The sequence below is a fragment of the Panicum hallii genome, chromosome 6 (genome assembly GCF_002211085.1).
Source record: "Panicum hallii strain FIL2 chromosome 6, PHallii_v3.1, whole genome shotgun sequence".
NCBI classification, from domain to species: domain Eukaryota; kingdom Viridiplantae; phylum Streptophyta; class Magnoliopsida; order Poales; family Poaceae; genus Panicum; species Panicum hallii.
The window spans coordinates 43,177,195-43,191,151 of NC_038047.1; the positions used below are offsets into that span (position 1 = coordinate 43,177,195).

The window sequence follows — 13,957 nt, forward strand, 5'->3', positions numbered from 1 at the left end:
AAAAAAAAAAATTCTTGTCGTCGCATTCTAGCTACCGCACAAAAAAGTTACCTTTTGTAGATACTGTCAAATATGTTTGCTGGGACGTGTCAAAAATTTACAGCCAGGTTGGAGGTTGCAAGAGCTACACTGTACGGAGTGATTTCTGTTCGCACGAGCTAAAATCCGAACTCTGTGAAATTTCCATGAAACTTGCACGTCCTACAGAACTTGTTCAGCAGCTGCATCCATCTCCATCTCCTCGTGGAGTGGTGTTGCATACGAAGCTACTGTAAGACTAGTAGACTACTTGTCGAATTGAACCTGCTCGTTCTGCTGCAGTCGACGTCTACACGTCAACGTCAACGAACCAAATGTCCTCCAATAGCGTACACCGGACGATCCATTTCATTTTACACGACTTCTCCAACGAAAAGTACCCAAGCATTCCCTTGACATGGTCTCAACCATCTGGAATGCAAAAAGATTGGATATTTGTTTGGTTAAAAAGAAAGAAATCATTCTGTCTGGTTATCGAAGGCAAGTATAAATTGCCACCAACATCTTTCTCTTTGCATACCAGAATTGCGCCTTTAGAATCCTTCCAGTGATCCGGTCGCAGCGACGACCAACAAAGGTTGCTTCGCGTGTTCCCACGGCGGCTGCTTCCATGGAGAGGCAGAGCGCGTCGTCGTCCTCGTCGCCGCTGGACGCCGGGCAGGAGAGGGTCATGGCGGCCGCGAAGCACATCGTGAAGAGCCTGGCCGTGTCCAAGAACGCCGCCGACGACATGATGCACTTCTTGTCCACCTTCGACCCTCGCCTGCACCCCCTCTCCTCTCCGGAGGCGGGCGACGAGGCGTCCGACAGCGGCCCCGACGACGCGCCCGGCCGTGGAGGCGAGGAGGAGGAAGAAGAGATCGCCGCCGCGGAGGAGGTCATCCGCCGTTGCAACTCCTCGTCCTCTTCCTCCGAACTGATCGGTATGATGGACTACCTGTACGCCGTGGACGACGCCATCGCCGCGGCCGGCCACTCGGCCCGCGCCGCCGCCGCCGTGCACACCGCCATGCCGCGCCTGGAGGAGGAGGTGCGCTCCCTGCTTTCTTCCTCTCTGCGGCGCCTCTCGCTCTCCTCGGACGACGTCGACGAGGCGACCCCCAGCGCGTCGCCGCGCCACGGCACGCTCTCCCCGGACGCCACGGCCTCCGTCCGCTGCGTCGCGGACCGCATGCTCCGCGCCGGGTACGGCCCGGAACTCGCGCAGGTCTACGTCTCCGTCCGCCGCGACGCGCTCGCGGAGTCCGTGGCGCTCCTTGGCGTCGAGGCCGTCGCCATCGAGGAGGTGATCAGGATGGAGTGGAACGTGCTCGACCAGAAGATGCGGCGGTGGAGCCACGCCGTCAGGGCCGTGGTCAGGACCTTCCTCGCCGGCGAGCGCCTGCTGTGCGACGAGGTCTTCGAATCTGATAAGGAGCTAGGCCACGAGTGCTTCGCCGACGTCGCCAGGGGCTGCGTCCTGCAGCTACTGGGATTCGCAGACGCGGTCGCCGTGTCGGCGCGCGCCACCGAGAAGCTCTACCGCACGGTCGGCATGTACGAGGCGCTCACCGACGTCCAGCCGGAGCTCGAAGCCCTCTTCTCCGGCGATGGCGCGCGAGAATTCTTCGCCGGCGAGGTATCGAGCACCGTCGAGCAGCTGGGCTCCACCTTACGCCACACGATCGAGGAGTTCGGCCACGCCATCCACGGCGAGGCGTCGCGGAAGGCCGTCCACGGCGGCGAGATCCACCCCATGACCCGCTACGTTCTCAACTACTGCGGCCTCCTCGCCGACAGCCACGGCACCCTGGACGTGGTTCTGGGCGACGCCGGCCTCGACGACGCCGACGAGGCCTCCACCAACGGCGGCGCCACCTCGACGCCGTCCGCGCGCTGCATCCGCGAGCTGCTGACGCTCCTCCTCCACAAGATCAACGACAAGTCCCGGCTGTACGACGACGCCGGGCTGCAGAACATCTTCCTGATGAACAACCTCTACTACGTGGTGCAGAAGGTGAGGGAGTCGCCGCCGCTCCGGGAGCTCCTGGGCGACGACTGGCTCCGCCGGCACCGCGGCCAGATCCGGCAGTACGAGACCGCGTACCTCCGGGCGTCGTGGATGGCCGTGCTGTCCACCCACCTGAGGAGGGGGGACGACGGCGCGGCGTCGAGGCCGGCGGCTGGGCACAGGGCGCCGCAGGGCGCGTCGGCGAAGGGCTTCAACGCGGCGTTCCAGGAGCTGTACCGGGCCCAGACGGCGTGGAAGGTGACGGACCCTCAGCTCCGGGAGGAGCTCCGCATCGCCGTGTCGGAGCGGCTGATCCCGGCGTACCGGGCGTTCCTCGGGCAGGGGAGCCGGCACCCGGCGAGGCACGTCAAGTGCAGCCTCGAGGACCTCGAGAACTACATGCTGGACTTCTTCGAAGGCGTGCCCAAGTTTGTCAGGTGGTGATCGCCGGAGCAGAGGACCATCATCCCCACCGGCTCCGATCTCTTGATAATTTGGTTCAGTAGTTGTTGATTCCTCCTCCATTCTAGGACCCTTGGGTTTCATTGATCTTCATTTCAGTAAGCTACAGCTTTTCAGATGTAAATATACATCAAATTCACGAGTGTATATATCGTGCTTTCTTTCGGATATTCATGCATTGAGCATTTCAGACCCCAAGCATTAGCCATTGTGTCCTTTGTCGGATCCTGTCGATCAAAGCGCTGCAATTTCACAGATCTTGCTGATGACGCTGGGCAGCCTGGGCCCTGTGCATTTCAAATGAGGACGATGGTCGTACGAATGGAATACATTAACGATCGCTAATTCTTCAGTTTAGAAGACGTTTCAAAAAAAAAGAAGAAGAAGACGAAGATACATATGGCAAGCAATCATCCAAAACATATCGCAAATTAGAACTTGAAATGGAAACTCTTTGAACTCAAGGGATTGGGATTGGAAAGCATCATCTGTCTTCTTATTACTCGATATCCATGAGAGCAGGACCTAAAATTTTCAGACTGCACAAGGGCCTTAACATGGGTCAGAAATCAAGGCCCGCTATAAGCCAGGCCTCAAGCCCATGTTGATGCAAAGCCCTCTCTTCTTCCCACTGCGTCGGAAACCTCCAAAAGAGAGCGATAAAATTCAAGTGGCGGCGCGGACCCACATGTCATGTCACTGAAATGTTAGGTCGGGGTGGGTCGGGGAGTGGTGGCCCGCCGGCCTCGCGCTTGCCGATTCACCGCACACCAGGCCACATCAAAGAGCCCACTTCGAGGCCGCGGCGTTGGCTGTCTCGGGCGGGGGATCCCCTGTCTGGCTGTCTCGGTGTCATCGTCTCGTCTCCCTCATCATTTTGCGGAGCTGCGAACCCAAACGAACAGGGAGCGAGCTCGGAGGCCAGGGTACGACGAGATGCCGGGGCTCACGGCGCCGTCCGACTACGCGGAGGAGCCGCCGCGCCACCCGGCCCTCAAGATCAACTCCAAGGTCAGCGCCGCTCCCCCTCTCCCGCGCCCTTGTTTCCTCCCCCATGGAGATTCGAGTGATTGGGCGCCTCGTGGTGTCGCCAAGCGCGCTGATTCGTTCGCGGCATGCCTTGGCCCGGCCGTCCGGATGCCTGCGAGGGTTTCGACGGTGCCGGTGCATCGGCCGATCACCGCTGATGCTGGGTGCAGGAGCGCCCCACTCCCCGTATGCGTCATGCGTACACGTGCTGTTACTGTTTGGTAGCGATTGGTGAAGTGTGGCGAGCAGGAACTTTTGTAGCCTGTGTCAGTGTGCAAATAGATCCCCGTTCAGTTTGAGAAACAAGGCGAACGGATCATGTATTCTGCAGTCCACGGCACTTGGATAGTTGGATGTAGTTCTCTGTCCACTGCTCTCCTGATGCAGGGTGTCCAGTGGCAAGGGCTGTTCCTGAATAAGTGTGTAGATTATCAAGGGCTATAACTTTGTACGTTAGCAGGAATTATTCCTCAATAATTCAGTGAGATACAGAAATGGGACTAATCTGGTAGCATTATGTTGCTGTGCAGGAGCCGTTTAATGCTGAGCCTCACCGGTCGGCACTAGTCACGTCTTACATTACCCCGGTGGATTTCTTCTACAAGAGGAATCATGGACCCATTCCAAAAGTCGAGGACCTCTCAAGGTTTCTTAATAGGAGCTGTGAATTTCCATTTGTTATAATCAATTGCAGACCCTGACGTTACAATATGAATGGATCAACAGATACAGTGTTCACATTTCTGGTCTTGTCAACAAGCCGATTCAACTATCCATGGCTGACATTTGGTAATGTCTTTTAGTATATTATCATTTGTATGGGATACTATTTGTATTGTGCTTAAAAAATTGACATAAACTTCTCATTCAGGGCTCTTCCAAAGTACAATGTCACCGCAACTTTACAGGTTATCTATTGATACCTTACATGTTTTGCTCTCCTTAATCTTTCTTTGATGTCAAATATATTAGCATCACATGTTTTTGGCAATGAGATTCTGATATGATATTTACAGTGTGCGGGAAACAGGAGAACTGCAATGAGTAAGGTACGGAAAGTGAGAGGTGTTGGTTGGGACATATCTGCTCTTGGAAATGGTAAGAGCTGTGCTATTTTTAGAATGTTCAGAACTTAAAGATGCGCTTTGTTTAAAATATATAGAAATGCATTCTGTGCGCTCATCTCAGTGCATACTGGCATCCAAAGTAAAATGCTTTACTGCTGTGTTCTGATCTTTTGTATCATTCCAGCAACTTGGGGAGGAGCAAAATTATCTGATGTCCTTGAGTTAGTTGGAATAGCTAAACTCAGTTCGGTTACATCTTTAGGAGGGAAGCATGTTGAGTTTGTTAGTGTTGACAAGTGTAAAGTGAGTATTGGTCCTTATTGACTCGCATCAGCTTTTAGTGCCACCCCACTGATCTCATGTTGTTTTTTGTTTCAGGAGGAAAAAGGTGGTCCTTATACTGCATCTATTCCATTAAAGCAGGCAACAGATCCTGATGCTGATGTATTACTTGCATATGAAATGAATGGAGAGGTGTCCAAACGTTGACCTTTCTTTTCATAACTGAAATTTTATTTTGCATGGTCTTCTGTCTGATGTTGAAGTTTGTTCCGAAAAGTGGATTTTTCATAATTCCGTTGTCCCAGTTTTACTTCTTGTTTGCATTGTCATTGAATCTAGATGTGTTCCGGACTTCACTTGTTATAAATTACCATGTATAGGTCCTCAATCGTGACCATGGATACCCACTCCGTGTTGTTGTTCCTGGTGTTATTGGTGCACGGTCTGTAAAATGGCTGGACAGCATCAACATAATCGAGGAAGAATGCCAGGTCTTCTGAAAATACGAGTGCAATGCCTTTTCAGCTTTATTTTTCTATGTTTGAAACTGACTGCTATTCTCAACCAGGGTTTTTTTACGCAAAAAGATTACAAAATGTTTCCACCAACCGTGGACTGGGACAATATTGACTGGTCAACTAGAAGGCCACAGATGGATTTTCCTGTACAGGTATTGTACATTATCAATTCTTCTATGCTAATCTGTTCTGCCTAGCTTCTGGATTACTTATCTTCACTTACTTTTGATCGAGCAGTCTGCTATCTGTACACTGGAAGATGTAGATGTTATTAAGGAAGGAAAGGTTAGTGTTATTTCATAATATTGTACTCTTGAGACTTCATCATGTGTGCATACCATGGGCTAGAATAAAATCTTATTCACACGCATCTATGATTGCTCGCTGCAGGCGAGGATTGCTGGATATGCACTTTCAGGTGGTGGCCGTGGTATTGAGAGAGTGGATATATCTGTTGATGGGGGTAAAACCTGGGTCGAGGCTCGCAGATATCAGAAAGACAACGTGCCATATGTATCTGATGGACCTCAGAGTGATAAGTGGGCTTGGGTTCTCTTCGAGGCTACATTAGACATACCAGCAAATGCTGAGATAGTAGCCAAGGCGGTAAGTGAAACCCATTGCAACCCCCTGTTTTCAGCAACCTTTGCTGCTTTGCATAAAACAGGTTGTGAAAATGCATCTTCTGGACTGCAGGTGGACTCAGCTGCGAATGTCCAACCTGAAAACGTGGAAGACATATGGAACCTGAGAGGAATCCTCAACACATCTTGGCATCGGATCAAGATACAGAATTCGTCATGTGTTGGAAGATCCAAGCTGTGAAATAAGCATACGTCTGAAATCTTGGAGCAATCATGTTGGTGATCCTTACGAAGTGTTACCATTGTACCAAAATAATAATAGTGTCATTTCAGCTTTCAGTGTTTCTCCGTCAGACTGTAACATACGTGGAGAGTTTGACTGTGACAATATGATGTACCGGCAGCTGCTGCTGCTGACCCCCCCACCCTCCCAGAAAAAAATACGGAGATGTTGGTTATCTGATATCAAGAAAATGTTTTTCTGCATTGGAGAATTTCTGAAACATAAGTCCGAAATATAAGAACTGAAATGTAAGTCCATTAGGACGTCAACACGGCCTAACACTTCAATTAACAATAGCTATGCGAGCGTACTATTTCAAATACAAAGGGATATGTTTGAAATCGGAGGCAGAAGATCATTTCCGTAGGCAAAATGGCAACCGAGGGGAGAACGAGGCACACTTTATCGCTGCTTGAACATGAAAACGATCCAGAGAATGCTGCTGATTGAAACATCACATAATATATAGGAGTTAGAGATACCTAAGAACATATTCTAAGCTGGACACACGTGAAGACATACCTTCCCTTCCCAGCAATGTAAATGGAAGAATCAGTTTCAGTATGCCATGGCACCGATAACAGCAATGGACCTAAAACATGTATCAATTTACAAGAAGTCAGGACTCAGGAACATCCTTTCGAGTTACATTTGCCCCTTGGCAGAAACGGAATGCAGTTGCCGCAATGATCTAGAGCGAACTAACACAACCAAGCATTGGTATGCCAAATTACTAAAAAGCACTAGACTAATGATGTTGCCAAATCCCGTCACACTTTAGAAGTGCTTCCTGCTACCTCTTCATGACCATTTTTACTGCCCTGCAAAAGCAATGGGGAAAAACATCTGGAAGTTAGAATCAGACTATTAATACTACAACAACTACAAAGAAAGAATATTGCATAATCATAAAGGCAATCCAAGTATGCTTACAGCAACTGGCATTTGGTCCTTGGTTGAGAACAAGTCCTTGAGCATTTTATCCAAAGAATCCTTAGCCAATGGAAACTTCTTCACTTCTTTCTCTCCTGGTTTTATAGAATCCTTGACAGATGCGGTGCCATTTTGAAGCTGCAGAGATAACAATAGTTTAGCCTGATCAGATCTTTTATCATAGAACCCTAGATATCAGTTCACTTGTTCAGTAAACACTTGAGAGGATAGTGATGATCCGGCTTCGAGTTCAGAAAAAATTCTTAAGTGTACAACATCCATGAAAAAAATCATCACACAGCATTTGCTCCACCTACCGCTGCATCAGGAGCATCTGGCTGCTCTGCTGTGTCTCCATTCTGGTTCAACTGACATTCTACAGTGCCGGAATGAGGGGCAGATGCCTACAGAACAACCCCACGCGTTAGAATGAGCAGAAAGTGATCGAGATAACGGTGAGCAGGTATCATCTAGACATGAGATCACAGTGTCAGCTGCTCCTCACCTGATACTTTGAAGCATCGTCCTGCCACTCTGGCTGGAACTTCTGCAGCAGCAACGTGAGCAGCTTCTGCAGCTCGGGCGGCACCTCGTCGGGGAAGAGCTTGGGGATGTCGTCCTTGGAGACGTCCTCGCTGACGCACCGCCTGATCAGTATCCTCAGGCACACCAGCAGCTGCAGCGGAGGCCGAGTAAGAACATAGTTGAGGACTGAACGAGCATTCTGAACTCGCGACACCCGCGACGGCATCACAGCAACGGCGCGGAAAGGAGTCGGGGGGAAGAAAAGGTAGGTGGGGGTGAGAGGGGTGCTGACGGGGTCGAGCTCGGCGTCGGAGGCGAGGTGGAGGGCGTCGCGGGCCACGGCGCGGTCGGCGGCGTCGAGGCCCGTGCGGCGGGTGCGCCAGAGCGCCTGCAGGATGTACTCCAGCGACTCCTTGGACCCCGCGCGCGCCAGCAGGGGGAGGTGCTTGTGCCCCCACAGCGCCGCCGCCGCTGGCGCGCAGTGCTCCCGCTCCATCACCGCACCGGCCGCCGCCGCCGCCGAGGGGCCGAGCGGGGGTGGAAGTAAGAGGAAGAGAGGTCCGGTTCGGTTGTGGTGGGCCGGAAAAGCAGCCCATGAGGTATGAGGAAATCAGCCCAATTACAGGAGCCGGATAACCGGTCGAGGCCCACGTAGTTAGTGGGCCGCAGGAAGGCTGGACCATCCATCCCGCTGCATCGCATCCGCTTGAAAATTGAAATTGGTCATGTGCGTACAGTACATGTGCACGAACGATCACACGCCGCCGCATGAGGACGGCTGGTGCGATTAGACAACCGCAGCACATCGTATCTGGGTGCTCCGAGGCCCACGATCGCGTGGCAACTCCTCCGTCGAGCTACCAGTTGGCTGATTGGCAATTGCCACTTGTACATAAGAAGGCCAGCAGCAGCAAGGCCCCTGCGCCCTTCACTTCAGCAGCGACACCAAGTGGCGAGCTAGCTTGCTAGCTGCTGCTTCCCATGGGGAGGAGAGGGAGAGACTCGGCGGCGGCTCTGGTGGTGGTGCTGGCGGCGGCGGCGGCGGCGGCGAGCGCATCGTCGCCGGCGGAAGGGTTCCAGCCGCTGTCCAAGATCGCCGTCCACAGGACCACCGTCGAGATGCAGCCGTCGGCGTACGTGCGGGCCACGCCGTCGCTGCTCGGCGGGCAGGTACTCGCTAGGTTCGCTCTCTGTTTCTTCTTCGTTCACCTTCCAGTCGCTAGCTTCATTTTGACGTGTAAACATTTCGGTCCTCTAGCTAGCAGAGACTGAAACTGTCAGGTTTGGTGCTGAAATAGTAGGATCAGTGTTCAACTCAGACATTACTGGTATACTAACTGTTAATCAGTTATGCCTTGTCAGGAACAAACGACTTCCCAAAAGAGAGAGAAAAACCATACTATTTTTCCCTTTAAAAATCTGTCTCTTTCCACTGGTCCTGTGCTACGACAACTAAGGACAGCGAGCGCGGGATCTGGTCCTGCCCTGGTAGATATTTGTTTCATTGTTTGCTTCGTCATCAGTTCGTCTAGAGATTAGACGACGTATCCAACTTCTCGTCCACGTTCATGGCGTATCGGCATCAACCTCTGCCGATCGTGCCACCATGTCGACATGATGTTCATCCCATTGTCGTTCGTCGTCTGTGGTAGTAGGTTTCAACTGACAAAGCCTATAACCATCCCTGTTTAATGCACGACGAACCTTCACGGACAGTGGGACCCACAAAGACTCTGATGAGCAACTCGTGTGTGTGTGTGTTTTTTCCTTGGAAAAAATCAGAGCAACTTATTGCTTGTCAACATTCGCTTTGAACAATTTGACTAATAAAAATGGACCACTTGTGTTCAGATTTTTTTATTGATTTTTTATAACCATACCGAATCGAGGACTCGAACTAGATTCGGTATCGAACATACGTTTTTTTGGATTGAATTGTTGCTTTATACAAACTTTGTAAAAGAGACATGTATTGAACCAAACTTGGCAAATAAAACGTGCTAAAAACATGATTATCCCCCATGTATGACATACAATCCATTGAAAACACAATCATTTGACAGTGCACATGCTGTTTCTCAAACTTGAGTCTATGACAGGGAGAAGACACTGAGTGGGTGACGGTGAAGTACGGCTGGTCAAGCCCGTCCGTCCACGACTGGATCGCCGTTTTCTCTCCGGCTGATTTCATGTAAGCTTCATCGATCAAAATTTCTTGTCGTCCCTTAGGCATTTTGAACATAGCATGTTATTGGCAGCCGGTCGGATTGCGTACGTGTATTCATAGGGATAAGTGTGCGTGCGTATTTATGAGCGTTCTGCGCTGTAATATGTTTAAAGAAAATGGCTTACACCTCATTGTTGTCATGGTGTGGCAGCTCGGGCACGTGCCCTAACCCTGCGAGACATCCCGGAGAACCACCGCTCTGCACGGCTCCTATCAAGGTTACTTTGCAATCACCAAGCTCTAATCTTCGCGTTTTTGCACTCACTTGAGTAACCATACGGAAATATACAACATTTTAATCTGTACTTTTTTTTCCTTACTGAAACCTGTTGCTGCGTGGTTGCAGTATCGGTATGCCAATTACTCGGCGAACTACATCTACTGGGGCAAGGGCAGCGTCCGGTTCCAGCTCATCAACCAGCGCTACAACTTCTCCTTCGCCCTCTTCACCGGCGGTCTCGAGAACGTATGTGACCTAGGATCCCTGCACCCTTGACTGTCATGTCATTTTGAAAAAATCGATATTTTTAATTATTACTAGTTGTTGTTGTAGTATAAATGAACTATCCACCAGCTTAAGTTTTAAAGTTAAACTTTTTTTAGGAAAACTACGGCAGGCAAGAAGCCGGCCTGAATATATTATTGATGCGAGGTTGTTGGATACAAAGTATCAAGGATTGAAAGGAGAAACAGTTGAAACGAGAAACAAATTAGAGCTGATTAGGCTACACTTCCTATGTAATTCTCCCACGGAGGATGCAATTCAGTACTAAGTTAAACTGGTTCTTGCATGCAATTCAATACTAAGTATTGGTTGGAGCATGCAATTTAATACTAAGTAATGCACGCAGTCTCATTGCATCTTCGAGATCCATGCAGCCGAAGCTGATCGCGGTGTCGGAGCCGATCTCGTTCAAGAACCCCAAGGCGCCCGTGTTCCCGCGCCTCGCGCAGGGCAAGACCCACGACGAGATGACGGTGACCTGGACCAGCGGCTACGACATCAGCGAGGCGTACCCGTTCGTGGAGTGGGGCGCGGTCGGCGCCGCCGCCGGCGCCGAGCCCGCGCGCACGCCCGCTGGGACGCTCACCTTCAGCCGCGGCAGCATGTGCGGCGAGCCTGCGCGCACCGTCGGGTGGAGGGAGCCCGGCTTCATCCACACCGCGTTCATGAGGAATCTGTGGCCCAACAAGGAGTGAGTACACTGCTTGGCACGAGACATGTCCTCTGCAGTGTTTTTAGGATGAGCAGTTTACGGTTCAGATTTCTCGAGACAAGTTATTGCCAACGTGTCACAAAGTGTCCTCTGTCTGTTGGGCTTGTGTGTGACCCAGGTACTACTACAAGATTGGGCACGAGCTGCAGGACGGATCCGTGGTGTGGGGCAAGCCCTACACGTTCCGTGCCCCGCCGTCGCCGGGGCAGAACTCGCTGCAGCGCGTCATCGTCTTCGGCGACATGGGAAAGGTGATCGAATTTCTGATGATCTGTTACTTGAATGTTCAGTCCCAAGCCACTACTACTTGTGAGTTGTGACAAAGAAAACTGCAAGAGATTTTCCTCGCAAAAAAAATACTGCAAGAGATTAACCGTTGATCAAAGATCTCGTCAGGCTGAGAGAGATGGATCGAACGAGTTCGCGAACTACCAGCCGGGGTCTCTGAACACGACGGACACGCTGGTCAAGGATCTGGACAACTACGACATCGTCTTCCACATCGGCGACCTGCCCTACGCCAACGGCTACATCTCCCAGTGGGACCAGTTCACTGCGCAGGTGGCGCCCATCACCGCCAACAAGCCCTACATGATCGCAAGGTACATACAGGCCGATCTGCTGGCTACATGTCAGGTCTCAGTCTCGCACATTTTTTTTTTCTGAATAACTCTGCATCTCAATCTGTGCTTGCGTGTCTCGTGCAGCGGCAACCACGAGAGGGACTGGCCCAACACCGGAGGCTTCTTCAACGTCAAGGACTCCGGCGGCGAGTGCGGCGTGCCGGCCGAGACCTACTACTACTACCCGGCGGAGAACCGAGCCAACTTCTGGTACAAGGTGGACTACGGGATGTTCCGGTTCTGCATCGCCGACTCGGAGCACGACTGGCGGGAGGGCACGCCGCAGTACGCGTTCATCGAGCAGTGCCTCTCGACGGTGGACCGGAAGCACCAGCCGTGGCTCGTCTTCGCGGCGCACCGCGTGCTGGGCTACTCCTCCAACGACTGGTACGCCATGGAGGGCTCCTTCGAGGAGCCCGAGGGCCGCGAGAGCCTGCAGAAGCTCTGGCAGAAGTACCGCGTCGACATCGCCTTCTTCGGCCACGTCCACAACTACGAGAGGACCTGCCCCGTCTACCAGGTAATCCATGCATGGAACGAATAATTCTTCCGATTCCTTACAACCCTAATTAACCTACACTTACCCTGCAACGCGACGAGCAGAGCCGGTGCATGACCAACGAGAAGAGCCACTACTCGGGGACGATGAACGGCACCATCTTCGTGGTGGCCGGCGGCGGCGGCAGCCACCTGTCGGACTACACGACGGCGGTCCCCAAGTGGAGCATCTTCCGCGATCGCGACTTCGGGTTCGTGAAGCTCACGGCGTTCAACCACTCGTCGCTGCTGTTCGAGTACAAGAGGAGCAGCGACGGCAAGGTCTACGACTCCTTCACCGTCGACCGGGACTACCGGGACGTGCTCAGCTGCGTGCACGACAGCTGCTTCCCGACCACGCTGGCCACCTGACAAGCGTCGCCGTGCCGGGTGCTGCGAGTAGTAGGGTGGTGATGTCCCGGCCGGTCTTGCCGTCTTGGAGCTGAGCACGATCAGGAGCTTGTGTTGCGTAACGAAGTGGTCAATTGACCGTGTCTCCCGGCAACGTGGCACTCGGTTTCCGTGGCTTGTGCTATCGTCATTGGGAATTGGCAATAAACTTGCCCAGCCATTAGTCAGTGATATTTATTTATTTTTACTGTCAGATGTGGCCTAATGTTTTTCATTAGGAAGTGAAAATAAAAAAAATCATTCACGTCTTGCCATCACTGAGCAGGAGGCTAAGACGTCGTCGCAAGAAATCTGATATTTTGGAAGAAAGTGACGATCTGAGTTTGCCCTTGATCTGTTGCAAATTTGCTGCAATCCATTAGCAAGCGGGCCCAGCGCCATTGGAGGATCCTTTACCTTACGAAACACGTGGGCCGGACGCAACCGCGCTCCCGCTTGGGTCGGTGCATGGGCCGTGCGCGTGCGATGAGCACGGGCTATTTTTTTTCTCCCATCTCTCAATCGACTAACCATCCTACTCCATGTGAGCTTATGCCTGAAAATAACAACCCAGAAGATGCCCTGGACTAGCACTGGAGCTCATTCTGGTTGGTGAAAGTTCCTTGTCCTGGAGACCTTGGACCCAATGCTTGATCCGGCTTCTTCCTGCTTGTTTGACGTTCCGGATGGCCAGTCTCAGCTCTCTTGCAACTTGCGATCCCAGATGAACCGGGGCACGGTATCGCTGTGAGATGGGAGGTAGCTGTACCTCTCGCTGACCACAAGTTCCGCGACGTGACATGCCAACAAAATCCAAATTACCATCTGGACTTCACTTAAAACAACTTTTGAAGCCCGAAAAAAAGGTACAACCAGATGAAAATACCCTACCTTGAGTTCACCAGAATTGCAGGTCGCTGATAGCCAGAAAAGATTTATCGTGGTTAGGAACAAACAAGGACAGCAAAATTTGAAGTTCACGTTACTGAAGTCTGCAGCTAACCGTCAACAAGCAAGCAAGCAATTGTTCTGTTGCATTCAGATCTACCAGCTAGTAGCCACAAAGTGAGATTTCGCTCTCCGAAGGGCGCACATGTCCAACAAAGTTAAAGCAGCACCCACTAACGTGGGGCTTCAGCTGTAAGCTCAGCCTCAGCTCACATCTGAAGCCTCCAGAATTCAATCCACTGAAAGATGCAGCGCAGCCATCAACGTGATATAACACACTCATCTTTTTGTTGCATTAGAAGC

General features: G+C 51.7%; 4 protein-coding genes across 7 annotated transcripts; 3 read left to right on the top strand and 1 right to left on the bottom strand.

The window, feature by feature from the left end:
* Positions 1-564: 564 nt before the first annotated feature.
* LOC112897094 (exocyst complex component EXO70B1-like) lies at positions 565-2,659 on the top strand. The gene has a single exon (XM_025965293.1). It carries the CDS (start codon positions 650-652, stop codon positions 2,471-2,473), a length of 1,824 nt encoding a protein of 607 aa, XP_025821078.1. The 5' UTR covers positions 565-649; the 3' UTR covers positions 2,474-2,659.
* A 768-nt stretch (positions 2,660-3,427) lies between these two features.
* Positions 3,428-6,436, top strand: LOC112897609 (sulfite oxidase). Of its 2 annotated transcripts, XM_025965956.1 has the most exons (12): positions 3,428-3,502; positions 4,051-4,166; positions 4,247-4,309; positions 4,392-4,428; positions 4,537-4,618; positions 4,772-4,890; positions 4,966-5,061; positions 5,250-5,360; positions 5,438-5,539; positions 5,625-5,672; positions 5,778-5,993; positions 6,084-6,436. In XM_025965956.1, exons 1-12 carry the CDS (start codon positions 3,428-3,430, stop codon positions 6,210-6,212), a joined length of 1,194 nt encoding a protein of 397 aa, XP_025821741.1. In that variant the 3' UTR covers positions 6,213-6,436. The 2 variants fall into 2 exon arrangements, with proteins under 2 accessions (XP_025821741.1, XP_025821740.1); XM_025965955.1 differs by having other exon boundaries at positions 5,778-6,434.
* A 245-nt stretch (positions 6,437-6,681) lies between these two features.
* LOC112897612 lies at positions 6,682-8,251 on the bottom strand. The gene is made up of 5 exons (XM_025965958.1): positions 8,005-8,251; positions 7,693-7,863; positions 7,505-7,591; positions 7,188-7,325; positions 6,682-7,075 (listed from the first exon to the last, which is right to left on the bottom strand). The coding sequence occupies exons 1-5, from the start codon at positions 8,206-8,208 to the stop codon at positions 7,025-7,027; spliced, it is 651 nt and encodes a 216-aa protein (XP_025821743.1). The 5' UTR covers positions 8,209-8,251; the 3' UTR covers positions 6,682-7,024.
* A 242-nt stretch (positions 8,252-8,493) lies between these two features.
* On the top strand, positions 8,494-12,920 carry LOC112897599 (nucleotide pyrophosphatase/phosphodiesterase-like). 3 transcript variants are annotated; one of them, XM_025965946.1, is made up of 10 exons: positions 8,494-8,882; positions 9,075-9,200; positions 9,812-9,903; positions 10,091-10,157; positions 10,286-10,405; positions 10,819-11,135; positions 11,275-11,407; positions 11,553-11,758; positions 11,864-12,299; positions 12,383-12,920. In XM_025965946.1, the coding sequence occupies exons 1-10, from the start codon at positions 8,694-8,696 to the stop codon at positions 12,686-12,688; spliced, it is 1,992 nt and encodes a 663-aa protein (XP_025821731.1). In that variant the 5' UTR covers positions 8,494-8,693; the 3' UTR covers positions 12,689-12,920. The 3 variants fall into 3 exon arrangements, with proteins under 3 accessions (XP_025821731.1, XP_025821732.1, XP_025821733.1); XM_025965948.1 differs by having other exon boundaries at positions 8,627-8,882; positions 9,061-9,200; XM_025965947.1 differs by lacking the exon at positions 9,075-9,200 and having other exon boundaries at positions 8,497-8,882.
* Positions 12,921-13,957: the final 1,037 nt, after the last annotated feature.

Excerpts from the sequence above, each read along its gene's own strand:
- LOC112897094 (XM_025965293.1), top strand. The coding sequence starts at position 650 with ATGGAGAGGCAGAGCGCGTCGTCGTCCTCGTCGCCGCTGGACGCCGGG.
- LOC112897609 (XM_025965955.1), top strand. The coding sequence starts at position 3,428 with ATGCCGGGGCTCACGGCGCCGTCCGACTACGCGGAGGAGCCGCCGCGC. Across the intron at positions 4,429-4,536 it reads ATGTCACCGCAACTTTACAG|TGTGCGGGAAACAGGAGAAC; the intron begins GTTATCTATTGA and ends TGATATTTACAG. Across the intron at positions 5,673-5,777 it reads ATGTTATTAAGGAAGGAAAG|GCGAGGATTGCTGGATATGC; the intron begins GTTAGTGTTATT and ends TGCTCGCTGCAG.
- LOC112897612 (XM_025965958.1), bottom strand. The coding sequence starts at position 8,208 with ATGGAGCGGGAGCACTGCGCGCCAGCGGCGGCGGCGCTGTGGGGGCAC. Across the intron at positions 7,864-8,004 it reads CCGACGCCGAGCTCGACCCC|CTGCTGGTGTGCCTGAGGAT; the intron begins GTCAGCACCCCT and ends CCTCCGCTGCAG. Across the intron at positions 7,592-7,692 it reads ACGATGCTTCAAAGTATCAG|GCATCTGCCCCTCATTCCGG; the intron begins GTGAGGAGCAGC and ends GTTGTTCTGTAG.
- LOC112897599 (XM_025965946.1), top strand. The coding sequence starts at position 8,694 with ATGGGGAGGAGAGGGAGAGACTCGGCGGCGGCTCTGGTGGTGGTGCTG. Across the intron at positions 11,136-11,274 it reads AATCTGTGGCCCAACAAGGA|GTACTACTACAAGATTGGGC; the intron begins GTGAGTACACTG and ends TGTGTGACCCAG. Across the intron at positions 11,408-11,552 it reads TCTTCGGCGACATGGGAAAG|GCTGAGAGAGATGGATCGAA; the intron begins GTGATCGAATTT and ends AGATCTCGTCAG.